At 42.4% G+C, this 27,302-nt stretch overlaps 1 protein-coding gene across 3 annotated transcripts in view; it reads right to left on the bottom strand.

Moving 5' to 3' along the window:
* Positions 1 to 27,302, bottom strand: part of gfra4a (GDNF family receptor alpha 4a) — a 187,964-nt gene that overhangs the window by 40,966 nt on the left and 119,696 nt on the right. For all 3 annotated transcript variants that reach the window (XR_015758538.1, XM_087991633.1, XM_043696209.2), the window contains one exon: positions 8,879 to 8,988. Coding sequence is in view for 2 of the 3 variants with exons in the window: in XM_087991633.1 (XP_087847759.1) it covers positions 8,879 to 8,988 (110 nt within the window). In the remaining variant the exon portion in view is untranslated. The remainder of the gene's footprint in view (positions 1 to 8,878; positions 8,989 to 27,302) is intronic.

Raw genomic sequence — 27,302 nt, 5'->3', positions numbered from 1 at the left:
CCATTATTAAAGATGAGATTGCAGAGTACTTTGACGTGCATGGTAACATAGTGCTGAGTCAGCACAGATTCATCAAGGAGAAGTCATGCCTGACAATCTGTTAGAATTCTTTGAGGAGTTAATGACTAAGGAGAGCCAATGGATATGATCTACTTGGAGGTCCAGAAGGCCTTTAACAAGGTGCCGCACAGGAGGCTGCTGAATAACCCATGATGTCAGGGGCAAGCTACTGAAATGGATAGGATTTGCTGATTGTCAGAAGACAGAGAGTGGGGATACAGGTGTATTTTTCAGGATGACAGCCAATGACTAGTGGAGTTCCGTAGGAATCAATGTTGGGACCACAACTATTCATGTTATACATTAACAATCTGGACAAAAGAACTGAGAGCATGTTTGCTAAGTTTACAGATGACACAAAGATAGGTGGAGGGAGAGGTAGTGTTGAAGAAGTGGGCGGGGTACTGCAGAAGGACTTGAACAGGCAAGGAGAGTGGGCAAAGAAGTGGCAGATGAAATACAATGTGGCAAAGTTTGAGGTTATACTCTTTGGTAGAAAGATTAGAGGCACGGACTATTTTCTAAATGTGGAAAGGTTTTGGAAATCTGAAGCACAAAGGGATTTAGAAGACAGTTCAGGATTCTCTTAAGGTTACTGTGCAGGTTCAGTTGGCAGTTAGGAAGGCAAATGCAATGTTATCATTCATTTTGAGAGGACTGGAACAGCAGGGATGCACTAATGAGGCTGTATAAGGCTTTGGTCAGACAATGTTTGGAATATTGGGAGCAATTTTGGGCCCCATATCTGAGGAATGATGTGCTGACCTTGGAAGGAGTCCAGGGAGAGTTTACAAGAATGATCTCAGGAATGAAGGCCTTGTCCTGTGAGAAGTGGTTGAGGATCCTGGGTGTGTACTCCTGGGTGTGGAGTTTAGAAGGATGAGGGGCCTGGAAAGAGTGGACACGGATAAGATGTTTCCACGACTGGGGAGATTAGGACCTGAGGGCACAGTTTTAAAGTGAGGGATTGACCCATTAGAACAGAGACGAGATCAGACAGAGGGCAGTGAATCTGTAGAACACAATGCCGTAGAAGGCCTTGGAGGCAAAGTCATTGAGTGTCTTTAAGACAGAGATAGATAGTTTCATGATTAGTAAGGGGATCAAAGGTTAAAGGAGAAGGCAGTAGAACAGGCACAAGAATGGTGGAACAGACTCAGTGGGCTGAATGGCCTAATTCTGCTCCTATATTTTATGGTCTATTTTCTCCAAAGGATATTGATTAGGAAAATTGAAACATGTGATAAGAGGTAATGTAGTGGCTTGGCTTAAGGATTTACTAACCCATACCATTGGCAGACTGAGAATAGTGGGGTACTGCTGGGGACAGTAATTCGATCCCAGCAGTTCCAGCACATTTTATATATATATATATAAATCATTTGGAGATGGATATCAAATGTAATATTTCCAGATTTGCAGGTGATACAAAGCTAAGAAAGAATGTTGTGAAGAAGATGTAAAATGGTTTCAGGAGGATTTGGACAAGCTTAGTGAGCTGCCAAGCTTGTCGAATATAATTTTGGAAAATGTGAGGTTATCCGCTCTGACAGGAAGAACAGGTGTGCAGAGTATTTCTTCAATAGAGTTTGGAAAGTGTAAAAGTGCAAAGGGGTCTGGGTGTCCTTGTCAATTAATCACTTAACGCTAAAGTGCAGCCAGTTATGAGGAAGGCTTGTTAAATATTTTGCTTTATCACAATAGATTTAAGTGCAGGAGTTGCACTGGACAAAAAAGACCTGGATGAGGGTGTAGAAGGGTGGGTTAGTAAATTTGCAGACGACACTAAGGTCAGTGGAGTTGTGGATAGTGATGAAGGATGTTGTAGGTTACAGGGAGACATAGATAAGCTGCAGAGCTAGGCTGGGAGGTGGCAAATTGAGTTTAATGTGGACAAGTGTGAGGTGATTCAGTTCGGTCGGAGTAACCGGAATGCAAAGTACTGGGCTAATGGTAAGATTCTTGGTAGTGTAGATGAGCAGAGAGATCTCAGTGTCCAGATACACAGATCCTTGAAAGTTGCCACCCAGGTTAACAGGGTTGTTAAGAAGGCATACAGTGTTTTAGTTTTTAATAATAGAGGGATCGAGTTCTGGAACCATGAGGTTATGCTACAGCTGTACAAAACTCTAGTGCGGCCGCATTGGGAGTATTGTGTACAGTTCTGGGCACCGCATTATAAGAAGGATGTGGAAGCTTTGGAAAGGGTGCAGAGGAGATTTACTAGAATGTTGCCTGGTATGGAGGGAAGGTCTTACAAGGAAAGGCTGAGGGACTTGAGGCTGTTTTTGTTGGAGAGAAGAAGGTTGAGAGGTGATTTATATATATATAAATCATTTGGAGATGGATATCAAATGTAATATTTCCAGATTTGCAGGTGATACAAAGCTAAGAAAGAATGTTGTGAAGAAGATGTAAAATGGTTTCAGGAGGATTTGGACAAGCTTAGTGAGCTGCCAAGCTTGTCGAATATAATTTTGGAAAATGTGAGGTTATCCGCTCTGACAGGAAGAACAGGTGTGCAGAGTATTTCTTCAATAGAGTTTGGAAAGTGTAAAAGTGCAAAGGGGTCTGGGTGTCCTTGTCAATTAATCACTTAACGCTAAAGTGCAGCCAGTTATGAGGAAGGCTTGTTAAATATTTTGCTTTATCACAATAGATTTAAGTGCAGGAGTTGCACTGGACAAAAAAGACCTGGATGAGGGTGTAGAAGGGTGGGTTAGTAAATTTGCAGACGACACTAAGGTCAGTGGAGTTGTGGATAGTGATGAAGGATGTTGTAGGTTACAGGGAGACATAGATAAGCTGCAGAGCTAGGCTGGGAGGTGGCAAATTGAGTTTAATGTGGACAAGTGTGAGGTGATTCAGTTCGGTCGGAGTAACCGGAATGCAAAGTACTGGGCTAATGGTAAGATTCTTGGTAGTGTAGATGAGCAGAGAGATCTCAGTGTCCAGATACACAGATCCTTGAAAGTTGCCACCCAGGTTAACAGGGTTGTTAAGAAGGCATACAGTGTTTTAGTTTTTAATAATAGAGGGATCGAGTTCTGGAACCATGAGGTTATGCTACAGCTGTACAAAACTCTAGTGCGGCCGCATTGGGAGTATTGTGTACAGTTCTGGGCACCGCATTATAAGAAGGATGTGGAAGCTTTGGAAAGGGTGCAGAGGAGATTTACTCGAATGTTGCCTGGTATGGAGGGAAGGTCTTACAAGGAAAGGCTGAGGGACTTGAGGCTGTTTTTGTTGGAGAGAAGAAGGTTGAGAGGTGACTTAATAGAGACATATAAAATAATCAGAGGGTTAGATAGGGTGGGCCTTTTTCCAAGAATGGTGACAGCGAGCACGAGGGGGCATAGCTTTAAATTGAGGGGTGATAGATATAGGACAAATGTCAGAGGTAGTTTCTTTACTCAGAGAGTAGTAAGGGTATGGAATGCTTTGCCTGCGACGGTCGTAGATTCGCCAACTTTAAGTACATTTAAGTCGTCATTGGACAAGCATATCGATGTACATGGAATAGTGTAGGTTAGATGGGCTTCAGATTGGTATGACAGGTCGGCGCAGCATCGAGGGCCGAAGTGCCTGTACTGCGCTGTAATGTTCTATGTTCTATGAAGTCTTGCTTCAATTGGATCAAAGCTTAGTTAGACCACACCTGGAGTGCTAGGTACAGTTTTGGTCTCCTTATGATTAGATTCCCTACAGTATGGAAACAGGCTCTTCAGCCCAACAAGTCCACATCAACCCACTGAAGAGTAACCCACCTCCTACCCTGTATTTACCCCTGACTAATGCACCTACCTCTACGGGCAATTTAGCATGACCAATTCACCTGGCCTGCACATCTTTGGACTGTGGGAGGAAACCAGAACACCCTGAGGAAACCCACGCAGACACAGGGAGAATGTGCAAACTCCATACAGACAATCACCCAAGGCAGGGATTGAACCCAGGTCCCTGATGCTGTGAGGCAGCAATGCTAACCACTGAGCCAGGATCATAGGAAGATTATTGATGACATTGAGGGATTGCAATGAATGTTCACTGGCTTTGTTCCCTCAATTATGGGACTGTCTTATGATTAGAGATTGGGCAAACAGGGCCTGTATATTTTAAGGTTTAAAGAATGAGAGGTGACCTTATTGAAACCCACAAAATACGTAAGAGACAGATAGGATAGATGCAGGTAAGATTGTGTGAGTCTAGAAGCAGGGGCCACAGTTTAAAAGTAAGGGGATGCAATTTAGGACTGGGATAAGGAGAAACGTTTTTACTCAGAGATTGTGAATCTTCAGAATTCACAACGACAGAGTGTTGCAGAAGCTCAGTATTTGAGTATGTTTAAAGTAGGCGGTTGATAGATTTCTAATTAAAAGATAAGGTTATTATGCTCCTACTGGGCCATAGGGCTGCTGTCTCATTAGAGAGAGATGACAGATGTGGGTTTAACCTGGGAATCACCACACTTCAGGCAAGGCTGGGGAAGATGTTGAGAAGATGCATATCAGCCATGATCAAATGGCAGAGCAGACTTGATGGGCCAAATAGCTTAACTCTGCCCCTATATATTACAAACTAGGAGAATCTTTCATGATGATCTCAGACAGTGGCAGGAACTGAACCATTGCTGTCCGTATCACTCTGCATTACAAAGCAACCAACCACTCAACTGATCTAAACAACCCCCAGATTTCTGGTTACCAGTGGTTAGTAAATGGCATTGAAGTATTTGATTAACCATGGTTGTACTAAAGGGCAGAGCAGGGAGGGACGTTGTGCAGTGGTAGTGTCTAGACCTTTCATCCAGGGAGCCTGAGTTCACATCCCACCTCTCCAGAGAGGTGTAATAACATTCCTGAACACGTTATTTCGGAAAATATCTAAATTGTGGAGCAGGCTCAATGGGCTGAATGGCCCAGAGCAATTCCTATGAAAGCCTGTGTCCAGAGGTATATGGCAGGATTTGGTTATGAGTTCCTTGCTGTTTATATTGTACATTAGTGATCTAAACATTGAGGTACGATCGATAAGTTCACAGCTGGCATGAAAATTGGTTTTGTGGTAAATAGCAAGGAGGAAAGCCTTAGACTGCAGCACAATATAGGTGGGCTAAACAGAGGGAAATGAAAATTGAAAATTGTGGGACAATGCATAATGGGAGGCCAAGGGTCACATTGTTGAATAGTAGGACCCTAGGAAGTAAAGAACAAAGAGAATCAGAGTGACTTAGGTGTGCATGTCCATGAATCCTTGAAGGAAGCAGGCCGTGGAGATGAGGTGGACGACTAGCTTGCCTTTATTATATGACGCACTAAATACAAGAACAACAAGCTTTTCATGGAGTTGTGTATAATGCTAGTTATACCCCTGCTGAAGTACTGTTGTAGTTCTTGTCACCACACTACAGGAAGGATGCAATTGCAGATGTTCGCAGGTAAAGGGATGGCTGGAAAATGGGAAGACTTCAGAAATGAGATAACAAGAATCCAGAGAAAGTATATTCCTGTCAGGGTGAAAGGGAAGGCTAGTAGATATAGGGAATGCTGGATGACTAAAGAAATTGAGGAGTTGGTTAAGAAAAAGAAGGAAGCATAGGTCAGGTATAGACAGGTATAGATCGAGTGAATCCTTAGACGAGTATAAAGGAAGTAGGAGTATACTTAAGAGGGGAATCAGGAGGGCAAAAAGGGGACATGAGATAGCTTTGGCAAATAGAATTAAGGAGAATCCAAAGGGTTTTTACAAATATATTAAGGACAAAAGGATAACTAGGGAGAGAATAGGGCCCCTCAAAGATCAGCAAGGCGGCCTTTGTGTGGAGTCACAGAAAATGGGGGAGATACTAAATGAATATTTTGCATCAGTATTTACTGTGGAAAAGGATATGGAAGATAGAGACTGTAGGGAAATAGATGGTGACACCTTGCAAAATGTCCAGATTACAGAGGAGGAAGTGCTGGATGTCCTGAAATGGTTAAAGGTGGATAAATCCCCAGGACCTGATCAGGTGTACCCGAGAACTCTGTGGGAAGCTAGAGAAGTGATTGCTGGGCCTCTGGCTGAGATATTTGTATCATCAATAGTCACAGGTGAGGTGCCGGAAGACTGGAGGTTGGCAAACATGGTGCCACTGTTTAAGAAGGATGGTAAAGACAAGCCAGGGAACTATAGACCGGTGAGCCTGACGTCAGTGGTGGGCAAGTTGTTGGAGGGAATCCTGAGGGACAGGATGTACATGTATTTGGAAAGGCAAGGACTGATTAGGGATAGTCAACATGGCTTTGTGCGTAGGAAATCATGTCTCACAAACTTGATTGAGTTTTTTGAAGAAGTAACAAAGAGGATTGATGAGGGCAGAGCAGTAGATGTGATCTATATGGACTTCAGTAAGGCGCTTGACAAGGTTCCCTATGGGAGACTGATTAGCAAGGTTAGATATCATGGAATACAGGGAGAACTAGCCATTTGGATAGAGAACTGGCTCAAAGGTAAAAGACAGAGGGTGGTAGTGGAGGGCTGTTTTTCAGACTGGAGGCCTGTGACCAGTGGAGTGCCACAAGGATTGGTGCTGGATCCTCTACTTTTTGTCATTTACATAAATGATTTGGATGCGAGCATAAGAGGTACAGTTAGTAAGTTTGCAGATGACACCAAAGTTGGAGGTGTAGTGGACAGCGAAGAGGGTTACCTCAGATTACAACAGGATCTTGACCAGATGGGCCAGTGGGCTGAGAAGTGGCAGATGGAGTTTAATTCAGATAAATGCGAGGTGCTACATTTTGGGAAAGCAAATCTTAGCACGTCTTATATACTTAATGGTAAGGTCCTAGGGAGTGTTGCTGAACAAAGAGACCTTAGAGTGCAGGTTCATAGCTCCTTGAATGTGGAGTCGCAGGTAGCTAGGAGTGAAGAAGGCATTTGGTATGCTTTCCTTTATTGGTCAGAGTATTGAGTACAGGAGTTGGCAGGTCATGTTGCAGCTGTACAGGGCATTGGTTAGGCCACTGTTGGAATACTGCGTGCAATTTTGGTCTCCTTCCTATCGAAAAGATGTGAAACTTGAAAGGGTTCAGAAAAGATATACAAGGATGTTGCCATGGTTGGAGGATCTGAGCTACAGGGAGAAGCTGAACAGGCTGGGGCTGGTTTCCCTAGAACGTCAGAGGCTGAGGGGTGACCTTATAGAGGTTTACAAAATTATGAGGGGCATGGATAGGATAAATAGACAAAGTCTTTTCCCTGGGGTCGGGGAGTCCAGAACTAGAGGGCATAGGTTTAGGGTGAGAGGGGAAAGATATAAAAGAGACCTAAGGGGCAACGTTTTCACGTAGAGCGTGGTACGTGTATGGAATGAGCTGCCAAAGGAAGTGGTGGAGGCTGGTACAATTGCAACATTTAAGAGGCATTTGGATGGGTGTATGAATAGGAAGGGTTTGGAAGGATATGGGCCGGGTGCTGGCAGGTGGGACTAGATAGGGTTGGGATATCTGGTCGGCGTGGACAGGTTGGACTGAAGGGTCTGTTTCCATGCTGTACATCTCTATGACTATGACTCTATAATTGCACTAGAAAACTTGACGGAGAAATTCACCAGGATGTTGACTGGCCTGGAAACCTGCTTGAAGTGTACAAAGTTTTGATGTTAAAAATCACACAACAGCAGGTTATAGTCCAACAGGTTTAATTGGAAGCGCTAGCTTTCTGAGCGCTGCTCCTTCATCAGGTGATTGTGGAGTACACAATTGTACGACACAGAATTTATCACAAAAGTTTACAGTGTGATGTAACTAAAATTATACATTGAAAAATACCTTGACGGTTTGTTAAGTCTCTTATCTGTTAGAATGACCATGTTAGTTTCTCTTCTTTCATATGTAAATTGCACATTTTTTTTAACAAGTTACATTCTCAAGTGAACTTTAACAATTGGTGTCAGCCCAGATAATGTATTGGGTATTAGCACCTCTGTGTGCTGCTGTCTATGCCATAATATTTGGGACACAGACAGGGTAGATAGAAGTCTTTCCCCTTCATAGAATGACATGGATGTAAGTAAGCAGCAAGAAGTTTAGGAGGGATTTTAGGAAACCTTTATTCACCCAGAATGTGGTGGGCATCTGGAACTCACCTGTCTGAGAGGAATGGTAGAGATGGAAACCCTCACAACATTTAAGGAGCATTTACATAACCACGTGAAACACCATAGCATACAAGACTAATGATGAAGTTCTGGAAAATGGGATTAGATAGGTGCTTGGTGTTTGGCACTGATAGATATGATGAAGAGCCTCTTTTCCTGCTGTAAAATGCCATGACCATATAACATTGCAGGGTAAAAACAATGACTGCAGATGCTGGAAACCAGATTCTGGATTTATGGTGCTGGAAAAGCACAGCAGTTCAGGCAGCATCCGAGGAGCAGTAAAATCAGGAATGAGGGCTTTTGCCTGAAACGTTGATTTTACTGCTTCCCGGATGCTGCCTGAACTGCTGTGTTTTTCTAGCGCCACTATTCCATATAACATTGCAACAGTATTATACTTCAAAAGTACTTCAACACCTGTGTAGAACTTGCAAATGTCTGGACAGCCTACACAGCCTTTCTTTACCCTTTCCAACAATGTGTGTAGAAAAACAAGTGTGCTTTATTCTGCATCTATGCAAACACTAAGGAACATTTATTGCTGGCAGTAAGCTTTTGAATTGGGAAGGTTTTTGATTCTCCAGCAGTATCATCCTTTACCTTAACAAGCCTGGAACCTAGTACAAGCATTGAAGTAACAAGCAGCTGAAAAGCAAAGACCTTGGATCTTACCTATAATGCCAGTGTAGGAGAGCAGACAAGCAGCATAGTTCTCCCTGAGACAACCACTCACAGACTGTGTAGAAGGCTGACAGCTCGTTTGGAACTCTGCTAACCGTGATCTGTCAGAGGGGAGAAAGAAAGAGAGAAATAATAATTGGGGCTGTATGACTTTTGAACCAAGGAAAAGTAAAACAATGAATTCTTCCTTTTAACATGCAACGTGTTACAACCAGTGAACATATCATGGTGACTGCCAGTTTCCATCACAAATACTTCTCTCTTCTTTCATTAAAGGAGACTCAGATGCTTGTTAAAGTGCAATTTATATTCTAAAGACACATTGCTGACCTGCAGAATAGGGCAAGGATGCCGGCCGAGCAAGTGTATTATTCCAAAATTAGGTTTTAAAAGGGTTGAGTCCCCAGAGAGATATCACCAAATGTATAAGACAAGTCAGATCGACTTATATTCTGTAAACTGCCATAGATAAGTAAGTAAAACACAAAGAATTAGAGTGATACTCCTACTGATGGGTAAAGGTCATCAAAATAATTTTAGGTAAATGTAAAATGGGACTAACCTTTCAATCCTAATCTCTCGCTGCTTTAATGAGGCAGGAAGAGACTACAACAGGGAATTAGAAACCCAGCATTCATCTCTATCACTCGTCAAATTCCCTCAGCATCTCCTTCACATAGTAGATTTGGTATTAGGGAATGAGCCAGGACAGGTGATCGATGTTTCAATAGAAGAGCATTTTGGGCTCAATGACCGTAACTCCATAAGATTTTGAGTAGTCATGAACAAGGACAAGACCGGCCCTCAGGTGGGGGTGCTTATATCCAAATTAGACAGGAATTGCCGAATGGGGTTTGGGAGCAGTTATTTGAGGGGAAATTTGACATGTGGGAGGCTTTTAAAGACCAGTTGATTAAAGTGAAGGACATGCATGTCCCTGCAAAACTGAAGGATAGGAATGGCAAGGTTCAGGAACCATGGATGACAAGGGAAATTATAACATCAGTTGAAAGGAAAAAGGAAGAATATGATAGGTCTAGGCAGCTACAAACTGACAAAGCCTTTGAGGTGTGTAGAGGAATTAGAAAGGAAATTAACTGTGGAATAAGGAAGGCAAAAGGGGGCCTTGAAATGTCTTTAACAAACAGGGTCAAGGAGAATCCCAAGACTTTTTATGCACATATCAGAAGGAAGAGGGTAGCAAGGGAAAGAGTAGGCCCACTCAATGACAAAAGAGGGATGTTTTGCGTGGAGCCACAGGAAGAGGGAGAGATCCTTAATGAAAACTTTGTATCAGTATTCACCAAGAAAGGGACATTACTGATGTTGAGGTCAGGGATGAATGTGTGAATAGTCAAGAGAATGTCAATATATTGAAGGAGGAAGTTTTGGGTATCCTAAATTGCATTAAGGTAGTCACATCTCCAGGCCAGATGGATCTACCTCAAGTTACTGCGAGAGGCAAGGCAAGAAATAACTGGGGCATTAGCAGATATCTCCACATCCTCTTTGACCCCAGGCAAGGTTCCAACAGACTGGAGATTAGCCAAAGTTGTTCCCTTGTTTAAGAAACTTGAAAGGATTCAGAAAAGCTTTACAGGATGTTTCCAGGGTTAGAGAGTTTGAGCTGTAGGGAGAAGCTGAATAGGCTGGGGCTATTTTCCTTGGAGCATTGGAGGCTGAGGGGTGACCTGAAAGAGGTTTATAAAATCATGAGTGGCATGGATAGGGTAACGAGACAAGATCTTTTACCTGGGTTGGGGGAGTCCAGAACAAGAGGGCATAGGTTTAGGGTGAGAGGGGAAAGATTTAAAAGGGACCTAAGGGGCAACGTTTTTCAAGTAGAGGGTGGTGCGTGTATGGAATTAGCTGCCAGAGGAAGTGGTGGAGGCTAGTACAATTACAACGTTTAAAAGGCTTTAGATGGGTATGTGAATAGGAAAGGTTTTGAGGAATATGGGCCTCTTGCTGGCAGGTGGGACTAGATTGGGTTGGGATTTCTGGTCAGCATGGACTGAAGGGTCTGTTTCTGTGCTATACATCTCTGTGACTTTATGACTCTAGAGGAAGCAAGGATAATCTAGGAAATTATACACCAGTGCACCTGACATCTGTGATAGGGAAACACTTGGAGAAGATACTGAGGGACAAGATATCTGAAAGAAAATGGACTGGTTAGTGACAGACAGCATGGTTTTGAATGGGGAAGGTCATGTCTCACCAACCTGATTGAAGTTTTTGAAGAGGTGACAAAGATAATTGATGAGTGAAGAGCTGTGGATTTAGTTTATATGGACTTTAGTAAGGCATTTGATGAAGTCCCACATGGCAGATTGGTACAAAAACTTATATCACGTGGGATTTGGGATAGGCTGGTTAGATGGATACAAAATTAGCTTGGTCATAGAAGACACAAGGTAGTGGTGGAAGGTGGTTTTCAGAATGGAGACTGGTAACTAGTGGTGTTTCACAGGGTCTTCTGTTGTTAGTAGTATATGTAAACGATCAGGAGGAAAATGTGGGTGATCTGATTGGGAAGTTTGCAGATGACATGAAGATTGGTGAAGTTGCTGATTAGATTACAGTGTGGAAACAGGCCCTTCGGCCCAACAAGTCCACACCGACCCACCGAAGCGCAACCCACCCATACCACTACATTTACCCCTTACCTAACACTGTTGGCAATTTAGCATGGCCAATTCACCTGACCTGCACATCTTTGGACTGTGGGAGGAAACCGGAGCACCCGGAGGAAACCCACGCAGACACGGGGAGAACGTGCAAACTCCACACAGTCAGTCGCCTGAAGCGGGAATTGAACCCGGGTCTCTGGCACTGTGAGGCAGCAGTGCTAACCACTGTGCCACCGTGCCGCCCTAACAATTGTGCTGACAATTATGAAAGTATACGGCACGATATAGATCGATTGGCAACTTGGCCACAGAAATGGCAGATGGAGTTTAATCCAGACAAATGTGAGGTGTGCATTTTGGAGGTTCAAATTTAGGAGTGAATTACACTGTAAATGACAGAACCCTCAGGAACATTAACATAGAGACGGCTCTGGGCGTGCAGGTTCACAGTTCCCTAAAACAGATGGCCAAAGTGATTAAGAAGACATAATGGCATGTTTGCTTTCATCAGTCGGGACATGGAATACAAGAGTTGGCAAGTCATGTTGCAGCTATATAAAACCCTTGTTAGGCCACATTTGGAGTATAAAACAAAACAAACAAAATTTACAGCCCAGCAACAGGCCCTTCGGCCCTTCAAGCCTGAGCTGATCCAAATGTACTATCTGAACCTGTCGGTCAATTCCTAAGCATTTGTATCCCTCTGCTCCCCACCTACTCATGCATCTGTCCAGACGCATCTTAAATGAATCTACCGTGCCTGCCTCTACCACCTCTGCTGACAATGCGTTCCAAATGCCCACCACCCTCTGTGTGAAGTACTTGCCGTATGTATCCCCCTTTAAATTTTCCATCTCTCACCTTGAAAGCATGACCTCTGGTTATTGAATCCTTCACCCTGGGAAAAGGCTTGTCTCTATCCACCCTGTCTTTAATCTTCATGATTTTGTAAACCTCAATCAGGTCCCCCCTCAATCTCCTTTTTTCTAGTAAAAATAAACCTAACCTACTCAACCTTTCTTCATAGCTAGCACCTTCTATACCGGGCAACATCCTCGTAAACCTTCTCTGCACCCTCTCCAAAATGTCCACATTCTTTTGGTAATGTGGTGACCAGAACTGTACACAATATTCTAAATGCGACTGGCCCAATGTCTTGTACAATTTTAACATGTCTTGCCAGTTCTTATATTCAATACCCTGTCAAATGAAGGCAAGCATACTATATGCCTTCTTGACAACTCTGTGCAGCAACCTTCAGGGTACAATGGACCTGCACTCCCAGATCTCTCTGTCCATCAACTTTTCCCAAGGCTCTTCCATTCATTGTATAATTCGCTCTAGAATTAGACTTGCCTAAATGCGTCACCTCATATTTGTCTGGATTGAAAGCCACCTGCCACTTTTCTGCCCAACTCTCCAGTCTATCTCTATCCTCTTGTATTCTCCGACAATCCCTTTTGCTTTCTGCTACTCCACCAATTTTTGTTCATCTGCAAACTTGCTGATCATACCAACAGTGCCCTCTTCCAGATCATTTATGTATATTACAAACAACAGTGGCCCCAGCACTGACCCCTGTGGAACACCACTGGTCACCTTTCTCCATTTCGAGAAACTCCCTTCAACTACTACTCTCTGTCTCCTGTTGCTCAACCAGTTCTTTTACCACCTAGCTAGAACACCCTGCACACCATGTGACTTCACTTTCTCCATTAGTCTAACAATGGAGACTACAATGGGGAACCTTATCAAATGCCTTACTAAAGTCTATGTATATGACATCAACAGCCCTTCCTTCATTTAACAACTTGGCCACTTGCTCGAAGAAATCTATTAAGTTGGTAAGGCACGATCTCCCCCACACAAAACCATGTTGCCTATCACTGATAAGCTCATTCTTTTCTAAACATAAATAGATCCTATCCCTCAGTACCCTCTCCATCAACTTTCCCACCACCAACGTCAGGCTCACTGGTCTGTAGTTACCCGGAATATCCCTACTACCCTTCTTGTACAGGAGGACAACATAAGCTACCCTCCAGTCCTTCGACACCTCACCTGTCTTTAAGGATGCCACATAGATATCCGTCAGGGCCCCAGCTATTTCCTCTCTCACCTCCCTCCGCAACCTGGGATAGATCCCATCCGGTCCTGGGGATTCGTCCACCTTAATAACCTCTCGTCTACCCAACATATCTTTCTTACTTATGCCAACGTATCCATACTAATCAAACCTCTATCTCTCATCTCAAGATTCATCATGTTCCTCTCCTCAGTGAACACTGATGCAAAGTAATCATTCAGAATCTCACCCATTCTCTCAGGTTCAGCACACAGCCTTCCTTCATTATCTTTTAGTGGACCAATCCTTTCTCTAGTTACCTGCTTGCTTCTGATATAAGAATAAAATGCTTTGGTTTTTCCTTAATCCTGCTTGCTAAAGCTATTTCAAGACCCCTCTTCACCCGCTTGATTCCTTGTCCTACTCTTCCGATATTCCTCCAGGACCTGTTCTCTTCTTAGCTGCCTAGACCTTATGTACGCTTCCCTTTTCCTCTTGGCTACTCGTACAATTTCTGCTGTCATCCACGGTTCACTTCCTTTGCCTTCAACGGGACATGCCTATCCTGCACTACTGTTAACCTATCTTTGAAAGCCTCCCACATCTCAAATGTGAACTTCCCTTCAAATAGCTGTGTCCAATCCACATTTCCCAGCTCCTGCCTAATTTTGATATAATTGGCTTTGGTCCAGTTTAGTACTCTTCCCTGAGGACCACTCTCTTCTCTATCTGCGAGTATTCTAAAACTTACATAATTGTGTGTTGTTTTGGTCACCACACTACCAAAAGGATGTGAAAGCTTTGGAGAGAATGCAGACGAGGTTCATCAGGATGTTGCCTGTCTCAAAGGCATTGGATATGAGAAAAGGTTAAAACGACTTGGATTGTTTTCACTGAAAAGATGGTGACTGAGAGGAGACCTGATAGAGGTCTACAAACTATGAGAGGAATAGGTAGGGTGGATAGTCAGAGGTTTTTTTTCCCAGGGTTGACGTTTCAATTACAAGCGGGCACAGATTCAAGGTGAGTGGGTGTAAGTTTAAGGGAGATGTGTGAGGGAAGTATTTCACAGAACCTGGAATGCACTGCCAGAAGAAGTGGTGGAAGCGGGCACATTGGCAACATTTAAGAGGCATCTGGATGGTCCCATGAATAGGGAGGGAATAGAGGGAAATGGACCAAATAGGGCAAAAGGTTTGTTTTTTAGTTTTGTTAGGGCATGTTCATCGTCACAGGCTTGGAAGGCCGTATGCACTTCTCTTTTGATGTCATTCTGTATGGTGGATGCTCTCCAGGAACCACAGAGAGACATGGGCAGCTGATGTAGGAGGACACCATTTGCTGCAAAATTTCCTGCATGTCACATACCATCCTGACATAGAATATCAAGTTACCATTCTTTTATTTCACGTTCCACAATCCATATGATACGTTAGGCAGTAAAAAGCTTCAAGTAATTTATGAGACTTTTATTGTAAAACTGTAATTTAGTACAAAAGTTTCCACTTTTCCTTTCCAGATTCCTCGTCCAGAAGCCAACTCCATACTGGGGAAGAGCCAAGTTCCTTGCCTAATTTACAAACAAACTGCTGGCTAAATTATCCAATTAATGAATTAAGCAAATAATTATTGCCAGGGACAGTAAAATCCCAGCTCTTCCTTTTAAAAGATATTTTCTGATCAACTCATTCAGAGTCATTATGACACACCTCTGGAGCAGATGGTGCTTGAAGCCTGGCTCAGAGGTAGGGACACAACCACCATGCCACATGTTTTTAATATGGCAGCTGGTATCTTTCATTACTGCAAGTTGACTAAGGGTCATTTGATTGCTAATAAAGCAATGAATAGGGAGATATTTTTAATGAACTTGTTCAGAATCATTGCAACCCATCTGGATATAGGGGATAGGTGGGATTTGAACCAGGGTGGTCCTGACACAGAGGTAGAAAGATTACCACTGTACCCCAAGACTCTCTTAACCTGAGCTCCTTGTGTGTTATCACACACAACTGAATGGCTTTCTTCCCACCACCAAAATTACCGATGGTACTTTTAATCTGTTATCTACCACAACTAAATCACCCATGTTTTCAATTGTTCACCTTGTGAGGGAGAGGTAAGAGGTGAAATCAAAATAGAGTTTGAAGGTGAATTAAGGCACTCCCCCTCCTATGGTGCACACATCTCGCTAAACGTGCCACAAATACCAGTGGACCCAGCATGCCTCCTGACCAAGGACTGGGGCACAAACATAGCTGTAAAGGAGTGGCAAACAGTCGACAACAAAGCCCTGCACTGTCCACTGCCTTGACCTGTTAATGACCAAGTTAGTAATACCCCAGCTTTATTTATCTTCTTGCAAACGCTCTTATACACAAATGAATGGTGTTCTTCCACCATGACATCACCTGTAGTACTTTTCAGCTAATATCCGCCACCTGTGTTTTCACCTTAAATCCTTGACTCTCCATCAAAGAAAACAGCGACTCTCCACTCTCTGTACCCTCCTCTTGACTTTAAATGCCTCAGTCAATTCTCCTCTCAGCCTTTTCTTCTCCAAGAGCAGTTTCAGCTTCTCCAACCTAGTCACAGGAGCAAAGTCCCTCAACCAGTCTAGTTGCATCACTGACCAGACACAATTCCGCCTCTTTTGAATGGAATTAAATTCTAACAATCGTCTTCAGCATGTCTGATGTATAAATTCCATGGAATTATTGGCAAAGTATCAGGTCATTTGACCCAAGTATTCCACCCAACAGCAACATACTGGAACGAAGAAAAAGCTTCAGTGGGAAACAGAAAGCAGAGGAATTATCAACAAGATTGTTAACCCCTTGATGGAAGGTTGGTGCACCATGAATGGTGGGATTTTGACTTCTTTTTATAAATATTTTTCATGAAAATCTTTTAAAATCTTTTACAAAACATTTATATACAAAGAAAAATAATAACACCATCAAAACAGAAAAAAAAAGGCAGTACAAAACAGGCTATAACACAATACCATTGTTAATAGACAACCTACTATTCTACCAGAACAAGCATATCTAGGCACGGCAGCTCAGTGGTTAGGCACAGTGTCTCAGTGGTTAGCACTGCTGCCTCACAGCGCCATGGACCTGGGTTCAATTCCAGCCTCGGGCGACTGTCTGTGTGGAGTTTGCACATTCTCCCTGTGTCTGTGTGGGTTTCCTCTGGGTGCTCTGGTTTTCTCCCACATTTCAAAGATGTGCAAGTCAGGTGAATTGGCCATTCTAAATTGCCCGTAGTATTAGATGTATTAGGCAGAGGGAAATGGGTTTGGGTGGGTTACTCTTCGGAGGGTTGGTGCGGACTTGTTAGCCGGACGGGCCTGTTTCAATACTGTAGGGAATCTCATCTAAACTATAAACATATTAAATAGTTATTAACTTAAACTAAATTCAAATAACTTAAATTAAATAATATCTCACTAATATCACACCTTCACCTAGGCTCCCATGTCTGGGAGCACCATCTACAGTACCTGTATTCTCTTTCCCCCAGTCTCCTCCTCCCGGGACTCCACAGACACTCATGCTGATTCCCATGGTTAAACCACGGCACATGGGGGCTTTTTAGCACTATCTTGCGTGCTTTCCTTATAAAGCGTCTTTGAGCTTAAGATGTAGTTACACCAACTTGAAAAGTTGGTTAACTTGGGTGGTTGGTTTGAGGTGCAGGAGATGCCAGTTGATTGGATCCAATTCCCACACTGGCTGAGGTTACCGTAAAGATCTCTCCTTCTCAACCTCGCCCCTCAACCAAGGCATGGTGACCCTCAGATTAAACCATCACCAGTCATATCTCTCTCACTATAAAACAGAAATTTCTGGAAAAGCTTAACGGGTCTGGCAACATATGTGAAGAGAAATCAGAGTTAATGTTTCGGGTCTGATGACTGTTCCTCAGAACTCAGTCAAATATGCTCAAAGAAAGGAAATATTGTCACCTCAGGGTTCACCCTCTTAATTGTCCCTGATGGTGCTCATAAGTGGTGACAGGAAATCCAGAAACACATCTGTTTATTGGCCAGTTCTCCTTTGAAAACTCAGCAGGTGTAGTTCGCACATTTCCTGGTTCAAGCCACAGTGCCTGGTTTTTAGGGTAGCAGTCCATTTGGATAGCTCACAGACATACGCATAAGGAAGTGATAACCCACAGCCAAATACAGAAGAAAGTGAGTCAAGTTCCTGAAAGACCTGGTCCTGCCATTTTTCTTCCAATTATGTGGAAACAAGGAATCTCTTAGTTGCCTGAGTCTTTAATCCAATTTCTCCTTCAGAGAGCCTGAGAAGCGTACATTCCTCAGACCAAATGAAGAAGAACATTTATCCTCATAAATGTCTTTAAAAGGGAATTATTTGCTTGAGGAAGAGAAATACTGTTTCATCGAATTTACTGTTAAGGTAACAGTGAGGCTAACAATGCCATTCATCAACCAAAACAGAAATTGATAGAAAAACGCAACAGGTCTGGCAGAATCTGTGTCAAAAAATCAAAGTAAACATTTTGGGTCCAGCAACCCTTCTTCAGAATTGGACTGTTCTGAAGAACAGAACATGTTGCTGGGTATGGAAGGTTTGATTTATAAATGATGTGGAGGTGCCGGTGTACAATTACACAACACCAGGTTATAGTCCAACAGGTTTAATTGGAAGCACTAGCTTTCGGAGATGATGAAGGAGCAGCCCTCCGAAAGCTAATGTGCTTCCAATTAAATCTGTTGGAGTATAATCTGATGTTGTGTAATTTTTAACTTTGATTTATAAAGAAAGGTTGGATAGCTTGGAACTTTTTCACTGAATTCTAGGATGTTGAGAGGCTACTTGATAGAAGTTTATAAAATAATGAGAGGTATAGATAAAGCGTATAGATAGTAGTTGTCTTTTCCCTAGGATGAGGGATTTCAAATTAGGTGGCGCACTTATAAGGTGAGAGGAGAGAAATTTAAAAAAGACATGGGGCAAATGTTTTACACAGAGGGTGGTTCGCATGTGGAATGAACTTCCTGAGGAATGGCAGATTCGGGTACAATTACAACATTTAAAAGACATTTCAATAGATACATGAAGAGGAAAAGTTTGAGGGATACTCTAGGAGCAGACAGGTGGGACTAGTTTAATTTCGGATGATCTACAGCTTGGGCTGGTTGGACCGAAGGGTCTGCCGTATGACTCTTATGACTCCATGACTGTTCTGAAGAAGGGTCAGTGGATATTAACTCTGATTTCTCTCCACAGATGCTGCCTGACCTGCTGACTTTTTCCAGGAATTTCTGTTCTTATTTCTGATTTTCAGCTTCTGCAGTTCTTTTGTTTTTTAATTTAATGCTCAGCATTAGTTATGCAGCTGGGAATATGGAAATACTGATGTTGCATGCCTGATGTTTGAGAAGTATGAAAACTGAAACAAAGAAAAAGAATGCAAAATAAAAGGGTCAGAATTGATTATAACCAACATGTAAACACAGCCCCCTGGTTTAGACATGGACTTTCCCATTTAATTTTCATGGACATTTGTGCAGGAAATCACTGTGAGTGAGTGTTGCAAACAGCATAGCACCTCCTGCAAGATAAGCAATCCTGCATCAATCAGATTCATATAATCCCTACAGTGTAGAAGCAGGCCATTCAGCCATTGAATCCATACTGACCCTCCAAAAAGCATCTGATCCAGACCTACCCCCATTACGCTACCCATTTAAGCCTGCATTTTCCATGGTTAACCCACCTGACCTGTACATCTTTGGACTGTGGGAGGAAACCGGAGCTCCCAGAGGAAACCCACACAGACACGAGGATAATGTGCAGACTCCACGCGGACAGTCACCCAAGGCTGGAATCAAACCCGTGACCCTGGTGCTGTGAGGGAAGGTACCACCCAAAGATCACAGGAATGATGATTGCCAGATTAAAGTTATCATTTCAGCATGTATTGATGGACTGAACTATTATAACAAGGAAATGAGAAAAAAAGACAGGAAGAAAATATTTTAAAACTTCAACAACAATTAATGCTGAAGGAAAGTGACATCATATTGCAATAACTTAAAGCTGCTATATAAATATATACAACATCTCAAGCCTTCACAGGAGCATTACATTTAAAAAAGACTACAAGCCAAATAAGGTGCTATAATGTCACATACTGAATTGGTCAGAGAGTATTAAGGGTGTAGAATGCCCTGCCTGCAACAGTAGTAGATCTGCCAACCTTAAGGGCATTTAATAGTCATTGGATAAATATATGGATGAAAATAAAATAGTACAGGATAGATGGGCTTTAGATTGGTTCCACAGGTTGGTGCAACATTGAGGGCCAAAGGGCCTGTACTGATCTCTAATGTTCTATGTTCTATGCTTTGTCAAGGAGATAGGTTTTAAGGATTGTTTTAAAAGGAGGAAAACAAGGTAGAGAGCACAGAGGGTTAAGGAGAGAATTTCGGATTTGAGGGTCTAGGAAGCTGAAGATATGACAGGGATGCTGTAGAGGCCAGAATTAGAAGTTTGAAAATACGTCCAAGAATTGAAGGTCTAGAGGATGAGAATTTTCAAATCAGAGTGTTGCTTAACTGGGAACTGTTGCAGGCCAGTAAACTTGGGAACAACAAATTAAAGGGACTTACCTTGAATAAAGACAAGAGAGATATCAAATTTATGGAGGGTAGAATGTGAGAGATCAGAAAGTTGAGAATTAATGTATGGAGGTTTCCTAACAGAAGGACTGAGGCAGGAGTGAAAATATGCAATGGTCTAGAGACAAAAATAAATGTTCTTAGCTCTGATGCAAGCATGTGGTCAGCAACTCATCTTGGGGTCAAATATGGCGTACGGTTGTCTGCAAATAGTGTGATCTAGACTCAGACAGTTGCCACAGTGAGAGATGCAGTTGGGAACTAGAGCATAGAGTTTGAAGCAAGCATCAAGAACAATGGCTTCTGTCTTCCCAATATTTAATTGGAGGAAAGATTTCTGCTCATTCAACATTGGTATCGGATAAGCAGCGTGATAACTTAGAAACAGTGGAGGATTTGAGAGGGATGGTGGTGGGGTAGATCATGGTACATATGAAAGCAAACGCTTTTCAGTCCCAGAGAGGTTACTTGATGATAATCATGATCTTTCATACTTTTAAAATGGATATCATTCATTTGATTTCTCTGATGAAGGGGTTTTCTTAAGAGAGAAGGTTGAGCAGGTTGGGCCCATATCCATACGAATTTGAAGAATAAGAGGTGTCTTAAGGAAGTATATCAGGTTCTGAGGGGTCTTAACAGAGTGGATAGTGAGAGGATGTTCTCCTCCAGAGGAGGTTAACACAAATGGTCCCAGGAATGAATGGCTTTTCATTTAAGGAATGTTTGAGAACTCTAGGTCTGTACTGAAGGAGTTTTGAAGGATAAGGGGCTATCTCATTGAAACTTACAGAATACTGAGGGCGGACATAGCATGAGCAACGAGGACCTGAGGGCACAGCCTCAGAGTGAAGTGACAATCCTTTAGAACTGAGATGAGGAGAAATTTCTTTAGCCAGAGGGTGGTGAATCCGTGGAACTCATTGCTGCAGCAGGTTGTGGGGGCCACGTCATTGAGTGTCTTTGACACAGAGACAGCTAAGTTCTTAATTGATGAGAAGATCAAAAGTTATGGGGAGAAGGAAAGAGAATGGGGTTGAGAAACATATTAGCCCATTTCAGATGCTACCAGACCTACTGAGCTTTTCTAGCAACCTCTGTTTTTGTTCCTGATTTACAGCACCCGCAGTTCTTTTGGTTTTTATTGAGAAACATATCAGCCGTGATCAAATGACAATGCAGACTCAACGGGCCGAATGGTCCAATTCTGCTCCTATATCATATGGTCTTATGGGGAGAAAGTGAGGTCTGCAGATGCTGGAGATCAGAGATGGAAATGTGTTGCTGGAAAAGCGCAGCAGGTCAGGCAGCATCTAGGGAACAGGAGAATCGACGTTTCGGGAAGAAGGGCTAATGCCCGAAACGTCGATTCTCCTGTTCCCTAGATGCTGCCTGACCTGCTGCGCTTTTCCAGCAACACATTTCCATCTCATATGGTCTTATGGTCTTGTTGGGAATGGGTCTAGGAGTAGCAGACTAAGTTTAGGAATTTGAGATGTACCATTTAAGACTAGATTAAGAAAAGATGTTTTCTCCCAGAGTATCATTCAACTGTGGGATTCTCTTCCTCAACAGTGGAGTTTCAGTCATTGAGGATATTCAATGTTAAACATATTTTTTAAGTTACAAAGGAGTCAAAGGTTACTTGGGATGGACAGAAAAGTGGAGTTAAGTCCACAATCAGATTTTTCAAGAGCACCGAATTAGATTAGATTAGATTAGATTAGATTAGATTAGATTAGATTAGATTAGATTACTTACAGTGTGGAATGAGCTCCTCCTCCTCCTAACCTTTGTGTTTTTGTGTTTTTGTACTTGATCAAAGTGATTGAAGTGTTCAAGATAGCATTCAAAAATAATTCAGTGTTTTGATTGGATAAATAAAATAAAACTGTTTCCAGTGGCAGGAGGATTGATAACTAGACCAGAGAAATTTAAGGTGATTGGCACAAGGAACGAGATGTGATTTAAGGAGATGTGAGTTCTTGTGATTTGGAATGTACTGGAGGGATAGTGAAAGCTGGTGGCAAAATACCATTCAAAAAGAGGACTGGATAAAATCTTGAAGGGAAAGCAATGACTGGGTCATGCGGAAAGAGAGCAGGGAAGTGCAACTAATGTGACAGTTCCAGCAAAGAACTAGCATGGTACAATAAGCTGAATGGCCATCTCCTGTGCAGCATTATTCTGTGAAGACAATGAAAAATGCTCAGAGAATCATGATGTCGTTGAATCATAGAATCATACAGTACAGAGGAGGCCCTTCAGCCCATTGAGTCCATGCCTCCAAAGTTCACTACTTCCAACACTCTCCTGCTCTCGGCCCAGAGCATGGAATGTTATGACATATCAAGTCTTTAACAAGCACTTTATAAAGGTTGTGAGCTTTTCCCCCTCGACTATCTTCCCAGGTGGTGCATTCCAGACCCCCCACTACTCTCATTTCCTCAAACCTCTTCTAAAGCTTCTGCCTTTCACTTTAAACTTATTCCTCTTGTTGTTGACCCTTCCTCTAAAGGGAACAGCTGCTTTCTATTCACTTTGTCCATGTTCCTCATCATCTTAAATTCCTCTATCAGGTTCTCCCCTCAACTCTGTCTGCTCCAAATAAAATGAACCAAGTATATCCAGCCCCTCTACATAGCTGAAATGCTCCATGCAAGACAAGTCCTGGTGAATCTCTACACACCCTTCCAGTGCAACCACATTCTTCCTATAGTGTGGAGACCAGACTGTACACACTACTCCAGCTGTGGCCTAACCAAAGTTCTGTATAGCTTCAACATAACCTCCTTGGCTCTTATAATCTGTGTCATAACTGATAAGGGCAAACCTTATTGATATACGGTCAACCTGCTCTGCCGTCTTCAGGAATCTGTGGATAAACATCGCAAGACCCCTCCCTTTCTCTGAATGTCCTAGTGTCCTGCTATTCATTGAGTAATCTCTTGTCTTGTTACTTCTTCCAAAGTGCATCACTGCACATCTATCAGTTCTTGGACTGAAATGGATAAGAATCAAAAAGTGTGGTGCTGGAAAAGCAAAGCCGGTCAGGCAGCATCCGAGGAGTAGGAGAATCGACGTTTCGAGCATAAGCTTTGCATTCCTGATGAAGAGTTTATGTCGAAATGTCAACTCTCCTGCTCCTCGGATGATGTCTGACTGGCTGTGCTTTTCCAGCACCGCAGTTTTTGACTCTGATGTGCAGTCCTCACTTTCTCCCAGTTGAAACGGATAAGCCCTCACTTTCTGTGCCGAATTTAGTTCACGTAAAATGCCAACATGAGAACATCACGCCTTTTGTTGCATTTGAAGGGCGAGACAGATAGTGACATTCCACTTTTGAAAAGTTAACAGTGGAGGTACACTCATCGAACACCACCTCCCAAACTTTCACATTTGATTGCCTTTAAGCTGAGAGGGAGACAGCTCAAACGAGATGTGAGGGGCAAGTTTTTTACACAGAGAGGGGTAGGTGTCTGGAATGCCCTGCTGGGGTGGTGATGGAGGCAGATACAAAAGGGGCATTTAAGGAACTTTTAGATAAGTACATGAATATATGAATATGCATTGAACAGAAGGATGTGGACCAAAGGCAGGCAGAAGGGATTAGTTCAATTTGGCATCATGTTCAACACAGCATCATGAGCCAAAAAGCCTGTTCCTGTGCTGTATTGTTCTATGTTTGATGTTCTGTGCTCTATATTCTAACTTCACATCTGCTTCCGCTTGAGGATGCTGTGTGATTTGCACATAAATAAATGAGTACCTTTCGCCTCACTCTTATAATGTCAGTAAGCTCTAACCTTAAAAGAAGAGTAAACTTATCTTTCAATCCAGAGAAGAAGTTAATAAGGTTTTTTTTCCTCCCTACTGGACCGGCTGAGTGTTTTTCCTTGCAATTTGTTTTCAGCAGCTCGATGGAATGGTGATATAGGAGCTGTTATGAATGCAGCCTTCAAGAGCAATGCCTCTTCACGGTGATGTATGTCTGCTTTTATTCCACAGAGGAACTTTCTGACCTCTCAAAGCTCTCCTCACTTGGGACTCACGATCTGGAAGGCGCATGGCTACAGTACAATACGTCTACTCTGCCACGTTGGAGACCAATAATAAATCATATTTAGGTCAGATCACAGGGGTTTATAAAATCAAATGGAAAACAGTCCTTGAGAAAAATCTAACTATCTATGGACCACAACAACTGTTCAAAGAAAAAAAACCTTCAAATTTCAATGAAAAGATCCATTACATTGGTACTCTATGAGAAACATCTGGAGATATACTTTTCTGTCAGTCCCCCCAGACTGTCAGGCGCAAGATAAGAATTGGTTTAAATAGTTTCAATACTGCAGCAGTAATTTAACATCCACAAGAAAGATAAGGAAATATTAGTTGCTTATTCATTCCTCGTCTCTCTCTCTCTCTCTGCTTCAAGGCTGAGGGGTATTTTTTTAGCAAACATCTAATGCTGCCGTATTTACACCATCTTCTTTATCCTTTCATGGAATGTGGCCATTATTGGCAAGGTTAGCATCTCAAATTACACAGAATAGCTTGCTAAACCATTGTATTTATAGAGTCAACCATATAGGATCATGAGACATAGATAAAGAAATAGGATAAAGGAGAAAGTGAGGACTGCAAAAATGCTAGCGAGCCAGAGTTAAAAAGGATAGCACTGGAAATGTACAGCAGGCCAGGACAGGAGTGATGAAGGGCTTATACCCGAAACATTCATTCTCCTGCTCCTCGGATGCTGCCTGACCTGCTGTGCTTTTCCAGCGCCACACTTTTCAACATGAATAGGATATTTAGCCAATCAAGTCTGCAATGCCATTCAATGAGATCATGACTGATCTGATAATTCTCAATTCCACTTTCCTGCCTTTTCCCCATAGCCTTTGACTCCCTGACTAATTAAAACTCTATCTCAACCTTGAATATATTTAACAACTCAACGTCACTCTGCAGCAAAGAAATCCACAGATTCGCTACCGTCTGAGAGATGATCTTACTGAATTTATTGAGGCAAAAATTGATTAGGGATAGTCAACATGGTTTTGTGTGGGAAAAATCGTGTCTCACAAACTTGATTGAGTCTTTTTTGAGGACGTTACCAAAAAGGTTGATGATGACAGATCAGTAAAACATTGTTTAGTTGGATTTTAGTAAAGCCTTTGACAAAGTTCCACATGGTAGAATAATTAGTAAAGTTAGGTCACATGGGATTCAGGGCAAGCATGCCAATTGGATACACAATACATGATGGCAGGAGACAGAGAGTAATGGTGGAGGGTTGTTTTTTGGACTGGAGGCCTGTAATCAGTAGTGTTCCACTGGGATAGGTTCTGGGTCCTCTTTTCTTTGTCATTTACATAAATGATTTGGATGAGAACATATAAGGCATGGTTAGTAAGTTTGTGGATGACATCAAAATTGGTGGCATTGTAAACAGTGAAGAAGATTTTCTAAGATTACAAAAGGCTCTTGATCAAATGGGTCAATGGGCTGAAAAATGGCAGATGGAGTTCAATCTAGATAAATGCAAGGTCTTGCATTTTGGCACATCAAACAAGGGTAGGGCTTATACAATTAATGGTAGGGCCTTGGGTAGTGTTGTAAAACAGAGGGACCTAGGGAATGCAGTTACATAATTCTTTAAAGTTTGTGTCACATATAGACAGGATGGTTAAAAAGACATTTGACACACTTCCCATCATCGCCCAGTCCTTTGAGTATAGGAGTTAGGAAGTCATGTTGAGGTTGTACATGATTTTAGTGAGGCCTCTTCTGGAATATTGTGTCCAGTTTTGGTTGCCCTTTATAGGAAGGATGTTATCAAGCTGGAGAGGGTTCAGAAGGATTTACCTGGATGTTGCTGCGTATGGAAGGCTGGATAGGCTGGGCATAGGAAGTTGAGAGATGACCTTATAGAAGTTTATAATATCATGAGGGGTATAGATAGATTTGATGGTAGTTGTCTTTTCCCCAAGATGGGGAATTTCAAGACTGGGGCACATTTTTAAGGTGAGAAGAGAGAGATTCAAAAAAGACATCTGGGGCAAATTGTTTACATAGAGGATGGTTTGTGTTTGGAATGAACTTCCTGAGAAAGTAGGTACAAACACAACATTTAAAAGATATTTGGATGGATACATGAATAGGATACGTTTGGCGTGACATGGGCCGGAACAGCCAGGTGGGACTAGATTAGTTTGGGACCAAAGGGTTGGTTTCCAGGTTGTATGACTCTATGATTCTTTGAATGGCAAAGCAGACTCAATGGGTTGAATGGCTTACTCCTGCTCCTATGTTTTATGGTCCTACAAAAGAAATTCCTGCTTATCTCTGGGAGACTTCTTGTAGAGTCATATGGAGGCCAGACCAGGTAAGGATCACAGATTTTCTTCCTTAAAAGGACATTAATGCACCGGTTGAGTTTTTCCAACAATTGATGATAGTTTCATAGTGACTATTACTGAGAGCTTCTTTATGTTCCAGATTTATTAACTGAATTTAAATTCCATCAGCTGACATGGTCCTTTGTTCCCACAGCATTCGCCAAGGGCTCTGGATTACTATCCCAGTGGCACTACAATACCATGTCATCTCCACCTGATATTGCTGACCAACGTCAACAGGGTCTAAAGTGGGGTGTATTGCAAATTATCCAATCCTGTCAGTCAAGTCAGGATTATAGAAATATAAATTAGTTCTTTAACCCCCTTGAATTGTTCTGCCCTTCCAATGTAATCAATATAGACACTTACAATCATACCACTTAGTATCTTTCATTAACAAAAATATATCAATCTTAGATTTAAAGCTAACAACTGACTTGACATTTGAACATCAGCTGCAATACTCTGCCACCTTTTATATGTAGAAGTGTTTCCTAACAAAACTTCGATTCATAGAGATTGTACAGCACGGAAACTGAGCCCTCAGTCCAACTCGTCCATACCGACCAGATATCCTAAATTAATCTAGTCCCATTTGCCAGCACTTGACTCATATCCCTGTCAACCCTTCCTATTCATTTACCCATTTAGATGC

Source organism: Chiloscyllium plagiosum, unplaced genomic scaffold (genome assembly GCF_037043375.1).
Source record: "Chiloscyllium plagiosum isolate Xiang-an unplaced genomic scaffold, Cpla_swu_hap1 HiC_scaffold_1, whole genome shotgun sequence".
NCBI lineage: Eukaryota > Metazoa > Chordata > Chondrichthyes > Orectolobiformes > Hemiscylliidae > Chiloscyllium > Chiloscyllium plagiosum.
Note: the sequence above shows the minus strand (reverse complement) of the source record. Positions and strands in the feature narration are given on the sequence as shown.